The sequence below is a fragment of the Bison bison genome, unplaced genomic scaffold (genome assembly GCF_000754665.1).
Source record: "Bison bison bison isolate TAMUID 2011002044 unplaced genomic scaffold, Bison_UMD1.0 scf7180017864380, whole genome shotgun sequence".
NCBI lineage: Eukaryota > Metazoa > Chordata > Mammalia > Artiodactyla > Bovidae > Bison > Bison bison.
In genome coordinates, this window is record NW_011494952.1 from 2,776,645 (window position 1) to 2,784,338 (window position 7,694).

The 7,694-nt window shown below is 39.6% G+C and overlaps 1 protein-coding gene across 2 annotated transcripts in view; it reads right to left on the reverse strand.

Moving 5' to 3' along the window:
- Nucleotides 1-883: 883 nt before the first annotated feature.
- Nucleotides 884-7,694, reverse strand: part of NRBF2 (nuclear receptor binding factor 2) — a 29,203-nt gene continuing 22,392 nt past the window's right edge. For both annotated transcript variants that reach the window (XM_010857405.1, XM_010857404.1), the window contains 2 exons: nt 3,753-3,793; nt 884-2,423 (listed from right to left, as the gene is read on the reverse strand). In XM_010857405.1, coding sequence (XP_010855707.1) covers nt 1,713-2,423; nt 3,753-3,793 — 752 coding nt within the window. In that variant the 3' untranslated portion in view covers nt 884-1,712. The remainder of the gene's footprint in view (nt 2,424-3,752; nt 3,794-7,694) is intronic.

Genomic DNA, 7,694 nt, shown 5'->3' on the forward strand with positions numbered 1-7,694 from the left:
GTAACGTTCGTCTATTTAACATGTATGCTAGTGGAAATGCACAGAACAGGGTCTTGTGGAATACATGTCAAACTGCTGACCAGGGAAGGGAGATGGTAGAGGAAGAAAGGGAGGGTGTCTTACGAAGTGTTCACGTCAAAACATAACATCTCATTTTTAAAAGTAAAATAGATAGGCTATAACAGTGTCATTATTGGCACAATCTTTCAAATCTCAGCTTTTATAAGGATGGTTAGGCAGGCAAAGTATTCCGAGTCTAGGATACTACAACACTGAGATGGACAACCAACAGAGAATAGAACTCTTTTCCTATTTTAAGAAGCTAAGTTTATTTTTGGTTTCATCTGCACCAAGATGAGACACAGGAAAAAAGGGACTTCTGCATGGTCACTTCATCTCCTCGGCCTTCTGCTGGTGTCATCACTAGACATGTGAGCCCAACCCTATCCCCTCAGCCCAGTTGTCCCCATTCCCTCAGGAGATGCCGTTCATCCGTATTCTTGCCTCTCTCCCAAGATGAACCAAGTGTATGCCTTAAACACACCCGGTGGCTTATACCCTCATGTTTCACTTACACCTTCCTCTTCTCCCCACTCCTGGAACATCACTGGACTCTGCAGAGAGGAGAGGATCCAAGTAGCACTTCGCTACCTCTGCTCTGCGCTGGAGCACGGCTGCCTCCAGCCTGAACACTGTCCCTGCGTGCCAGCCCACGAAGGCTGGGTACATAGAGGCTCAGCGACTTCCTTGTTCTCTTCCACCATAGCTGTAGAGGTAGCTGACTACAAAACATGAAGAAAATCTCTAACGTACCAAAGTAATTGTTTGACAGAATGTCTTCAAATTCATGTTCAAAATTTCCAACACAGAAGCTGAACAAAACTTGCTTTTAACAAAGGTATAAAATACAATTACTTTATTGATTTATTACAATCAAATACTGCCGACTAGCATTACTTCCACTCGTGCATCATTAAAAACAAAAGGATATTTCCTTGATATTTTCAAATGATGCATTACACAATAAACAAAAAAAGTTAGAACTTAAAATGCACCCTGATTAATAATGTAAACTGGTAATTTAAAAAAAAAAAGCATAACTAATAATTTGGTTCCTTTCTTCATAAATGGAAATTTAAATATTTCTCCTGATAGTCTTGAGGTTATCATTATGTTACGAGTAGTGCAAAGTGTGGCACACAGTTTCTTCTAGAAAGGTGTGTCTTACACACCTCATTAGACAAAGGAAATGTGCATAACGATGCATACAGTCAATGCATGATAGAAAGCACGTTTCAAATACAAGGCAGCCCCTCAGGCAACCATATTATTTAGGTTTTGCATTATCATTTATGGCATTACAGATTAATTACACATAACATACTTTTATAAATTTTAACCCTGAAGATAAAAATAATTGTTGCTTGAAAAAAATTATTCCAGGTAGCCATTTGGTTTGTATCAGGAGAGAATGAACCTCCAACAGTTTCGTATCTGCCAAGTCTGGAATCATTAACTGGAGTCAGTACATCAGACGCGCGACATGCTCCGCAGTGGCTGTGCCAAGTCCTGTCAATGCCTCTTCTCTGCAGTGTGCCTGGCGCAGCACCTCCGGGACTACCCTTGTACGCGGCTTTCCCTTTTTCATTTTTGCTGGATTATCTGTATTACCATATTATTTCCTCTCTTTACCTCTTCTATGGCCTTTCATTTTAATTATTCATAAATCCTTTCAGAAAATCCTCAGAGAGCTCCATGAGGGGAAGTTCTGGAGATGGGAAATCCAAGGGAGGAAGATTGGGTATTGGAATATCCTTGGCTTTCCCAGTGTTTGAGGCAAACTTCTGCCAGGTTGAAGAGGCTGTTGCAGTTTCTGAATGTGGTGGCAAGCTCCATAACTCTGACTTTTCTACAAAATCAGCATCTACATCAAGCTCCTTTTCTATTGGGCCTTTTAGAAGTCTGGCCTTTTCCGCCTTTAGCTGTTTATTCTCTCTCCGTAATCTTTCATTCTCAGCCACGAGGAATTCCACATGCCTCTTCAAATCTGCAATTTTGGTGGCCTGCTCCTCTATAATTGTTTTATCATCTTTTGGGGCTTTGCTTCCAATGCATGGCTCTGTTGGCTCCCTCTTCTGCTGAAGTAAAAATAGTAGTGTGTCTGGATCCCTGTCAAAGACCCCCTGAATTTCAGGCAAGTGTTTCTCTGTGGAAGGGCTGTACTTCTGAGACAGCAGGGGACTCTGGCTGTCTGCATCCTCAGCGGAGGGTCTGTGAGATGCCTGAAGTTGGGCAGCTGCATCCTTGTCTGTGCTCTGCTGGGCTTTCAGTCTCTCCTCCCGCTTTGCCCTCTTCCATCTCTCCTGGATGAGGAGGAGCTGTTTCATGTGGCTATCCCTTTGCAGTTCCAGTGATAAGTGAGCCTATTACACAGAAAGAAAAGTATAATTTAACATTTTTTTAAAGTCTCTTTAGTAATATCCAGTAAATGGTATTCTAGTATTTTCCTTTCTGAATAAGCCAGTATCACCTGAATTTTCAAAATTTATAAAATTTTTAAAATTTATACTATGTTTGCAATAGAACGCCAAACATTTTCCAAAATAATAGTCTTTCTAGGTAAGCTACCATCTTTATTCATAAGCAAAACACTGTTCAAGAAGTCAGAGTAAGTCCTATTCCAATTCCAAATCAACACACTGAATCGTACCTTTTTTGAACGTGCCTCAGCCCTCTGCAATGATATTTGTACTCAGCTTAAAATCAGAAAATTTCCAGTTTGGACTCCTATTCTACAACTAAAGTCTTTCTATCAACAAGGGTTCAATGCACTGTCTGTATTACACTGTTAACACAAGCAGTTCTGGACAGTCAAAAGGAAGTACACAGAATGGATCACAGCTTCTACAGAATTGCTATTTTTCCCCTGTCACTGAGATCCCCTCAGATCTCCTTAAGTCAATTAAAGATTTACCAAATAACTCCTCTGTATCTGCCACTTTTATTATGAGGAAATCACCTTTGGTTGAAGATTCAGCTTTTATAAAGGCATTTTAAAACCCTAGGCAGGCCCTCCACAAACACAAAAGACAATGTAAAGCCCCTGGTGAAATAAAAGCGCCAGAAGCGCTTTGGAGTTCAGGAAAAGACAGGTTTGGATTTAAATGATCTTTGACAAGCAAAGGAAAGGCCAACTGGTTTCCCCTTGGCTAGGCCAGCTTGCTTACTGTGAGCTAAATATCAGAAAAGGCATTAAGTGGGGTCTCTAAAAGACACACATGGCAATCCAAAGTCTATGAGAAAACCCTAGGAAAAAAAGGACAAGCAGTTTCTGCATGCCATCAGCAGCAATTTAGTTTTAATTTTTATTTCATATTGGAGTATAGTTGACTTACAAAGTTGTATTAGTCTCAGGTGTACAGTAAAGTGAATCATTACAAACATACATCTATCTACTCTTCTAGATTCTTTTCCCAGACGGGTCATTATAATAGAGTATTGAGTAGAGGTCCCTGTGCTGTGAAGTAGGTCTTTGTTGATTATGTATTTTATATATAGTAGTGTGTGTATGTCAATTCATTTAGTTTTCATTTCCTTTCTGAAAAACTAATCTCTTCCCCAATTTATGTATTTTTGACTGTAGTGTTTGGGGAGGAGCCATGTTTCCCTTCAAGAACTTTATTTTATACACAATTCAAGTCTCCACAAGAAAACCTTTCTAACCCTTGTTGGAAATATTAAAAGTGTCTTACCTGCTCAGACTGTGTTAGCTTCATGGCTTCAGAAAGATATGCTGGTTTAAAAAAAAAAAAAAAAAGGCACATTAATATATGTCATCATTTTGTTATTAAAAGATCAAAGTACGAGTTTTAATACTCTTCCTATGACAAAGAGAACTGGTTTTAGAAGCAATTCTGCTACACAGTTATCCTATTCCTGAAAAGGATTTTTAAAAAAAGGATTCTTAACTTCCCCAAAAAGGAGATCAGTGGTAATCAAATGGAGATATCCCATACTTCACCTGGAGGAGCTGGTTCTTTTAAATCACTGTAGATTTCACAGTTAAGGAAGTAAAGATGACATAATCAGAAAAACAATTAAGGAAGATTAAAATTATATAAAAACCTATCAAAATCCTATTATGCTCATAGAAATATCAAGATACTGACTATCAATTACTTTTTACCCACATGAATACCTAGACCATCATTTTTGCCTCCTACAAAACCATTTTATTGAATTGTTTCTAAGTTATATCATCAGCCTACCATGAATTTGGTAGTTAAAAGTCCGAAGAACTCACTGATCTTTATAATAAATAAGCAGCTGCAGGCAGTATTATGAAGTTTATGAAAACAAGCTAACTGCTGGGAACCATGGAGCCATGTTTCCCTTCAAGAGCTCATGATGCATTTGGGAACTAGACTCCCAGCCCTTTCCCATTTTATTTTTCTGTGGAGTGTATATTTTGTTGTATTCCTCTGAAAGCCCTGTTATAGCTTGTCTGGAACAAGATGGAGTATAAATGACAAGTATTACTAGCAACAGTAAAAATAACAAGTAGTAACGGGCTTCCCTCGTGGCTCAGAGGTTAAAGCGTCTACCTGGAATGAGGGAGACCTGGGTTCGATCCCTGGGTCTGGAAGATTCCCTGGAGAAGGAAATGGCAACCCACTCCAGTACTCTTGCCTGGAGGGAGGAGCCTGGCAGGCTACAGTCCATGGGGTCGCAGAGAGTCAGACACGAGTGAGCAACTTCACTTTCACTTTTAGTATTAGTAACAAGTTGTGTCCAATTAATCCTCATTTTTTATCTCTTCCTCACTATAAACTTTTTGGCATCTCTCACACATTAAGCTCCTTCTTGCCTTTTTGCTGACACTACAGGCACTGCTTTCTGTCTACTCTTAATCCAAATATTTTAATGATTTTCTAAGTTCGTGACTTGGAACTACTGTCTGCCAGGTTCTATCAGTCTTTAAGGCAGACTAACTGGGTGCTCCCTCTCCATCAGAAAACAGAGTTGGTTATACAGCCTTTGTTCCACCCATATTAAATTTTTTTTCCTCAACCTTCTTTTACTCCTATATTAAGTCTGTTAACTGCATACAGACCATTTCTTTTCCTTTTCTTCATGTTTAAGTCTGTTGAGACATTCTATTTCTTACTGTGAAAGTGTGGATAAATTTCCCTAGACATCCCTCCCATTCCCTCTGCATACATCTGTCTCCCTGTATGAACTACAGTTTGCTTCACATTCAGTTTCTTAAAAAATGAAAGTTTCACAAAACTATGCTTAACCCAAATGGAATACCTCCTTCTGTAGACTCCTGAAACTATAACATGACAGAAGACACCCAAGGACACTGAGTTCCCAAAGAGCAGAGAACTCAACAAGACTCACACTGTCATTTAAAAGATTTACCCAATGTCATTTTAAAATCTGAGCCTTTAAAAGTTACTTTAAAAGAAAAAAAAATTATTAAAAAAACTTAATTTAATTGGAGGATAATGACAACATTGTGGTGGTGGTTTTTAATCTGTTTGCATGGTAGTGAATTTGCTCCATAGCCACAACAGGAACGAGTGCCCACCATGACAAAAATGTCAGTAGAGAATACTCATCTCAGAAAATCTAACAATGTGGTTAAACTCCTTCCTTCAATCATGATACAAGGCTAATATTTAAATACTAAGTAGATGATGAGGAAAAGGAATTAAGAATATCTGAAGAATTACTTTTTAATAACATCTACTACTATTCTATCATGAATCTGTTGAGCTGCCACAGCCTATCTGCACACACACAGCACTGACTCTGCACACACACAGCACAGCACTGAATGCACACACACACAATACTGATTCTGCACACAGAGCACTGACTCTGCACACACACAGCACTGACTCTGCACACATACAGCACTGACTCTGCACACATAGCACAGCACTGACTCTAAACAACAAAGACTGACATGCTCCGAATCATTTTTGTGACACCACAGTCTCAGAAGGTTCAGGTCAAGATGTATTTTCAAGTACATATAAACACACACACTCAATTCTGTTCATCTTCCGAAAAGTTCACTTTGACTTCTAAACATTGTTAATGGCTGTTACTAACTTCCCATTTAAGCTTTTGCCCTTTTTGCTGTCTGTGAAAGAAAAGAAATCCACTTAGAGACTGGACTGCATAAGACTGACAAGAGAGAGTTACAGCAACCCAGTTACAGCTGCTAATCAAGGATTAAAGCAAGAGAGTCCTCTAACAGTGGTGAATTCTTGGTAGTTTACAGCTTAACTTTTTTTTCAATATAGGGTGGTAAAAATAAGTGCACCTCCTCTTCCCTACCCCGTCAGATTGAAGGTGGCTTTTGCTTTCTGAGTTTGGTATGTCAGCTGATCAAGTAACCTCTACACACCCACAAGGCACGATCAGAACAGTACCATGCAGAGGATCTGAGTCCTTAGCGCTGTAGTCTCAGGGTCTCCTCTGCTCTTCAAATGAGGCCCCTTCTTCTGCTAGTGAATTCTCTCACTTCAGGCTTTTGTTTCCAACATTCCTCAGATGACGACCTTCCCCTGTTGTGTCTCTAACATGATTTCCAAACACTCAGCTGCTTACTCTCAGGATATATTTACATCCACACCTCCCAAAACAGCTCTGTTCAAGCCTAGATGTTAAGTCAATTTAGAAAACACTGAGTTCATTCTATCCACATTAATTCTCAAACTAGCATTACATTCACAACTCTAACTCTGAAACACAACACAAGGCTATTTTCAAACAAGTCTAAACTCCAAATCAAATCGGCTGGCTGGGATTAAGTAACCACACTTAAAGTTGTACCTCCAAAATTAGAGCTAATGAAATCCAACAAACTGCCTTTATCCTTCCACTCCTGAGAAAGTCACAGAATTTAGATAAAGAGAAAGGGGGAGAGGTGTTTAAAGCCCAGCATTAATTTTAAGTCTTCCAATGAAGACAGGAATATAGACTAGGAATGAAAGAAACTTCCCTCCCAAGCAGGAAGGGAAGATCCCACGTGCTGCTGAGCACCTAAGCCTGCAAGCCACAACGACTGAGCCCAGGTTGAGCATGCAGCTACTGAAGCCCGTGTGCCCTAGAGCCCGTGCTCTGCGACAGGAGAAGCCGCCACCACGAGAAGCTGGGGCACCGCAACAAGGACCCAGGACAGCCAAAAATAAAATTAATAAATAAACCTTAAAAAAAACACGTTTATACCTTTTATATACTCAGAATATCCTACCAATCAGAGACACTGCTTTGGGAAAGCAAGTGTTCTCCTTTCTTGATGCAAGTAATAAATCCTTCGTTCTCTGGGGGAAAAAAAGAATATTCTACCAATCAACACACAATCCATGCTGTGAGGCATGGCCAAGTAGTGATAATAATAAATTAAAAACCACAAAGATTTATGGGATACATACAATGTGCTCAGCCCTACAGCTGAAGGATACACTTCAGTGGCAAAACTAACTTCAAAAGTAAGGCTTGAAATTTTGTCTCAAAATTACTGACTTGTAGGCAAAAATCAGACATACAAGGACTTTTCTAAACCAGTCTCCACTGTACTGTCTATATTTCAGCAGTAAGGCAACATAGGAGAAGATTCTGCTGGGAAAAAACAGGACACTGATTATGTCACTGACCTCAGGGAAAGGAGTGCCTTT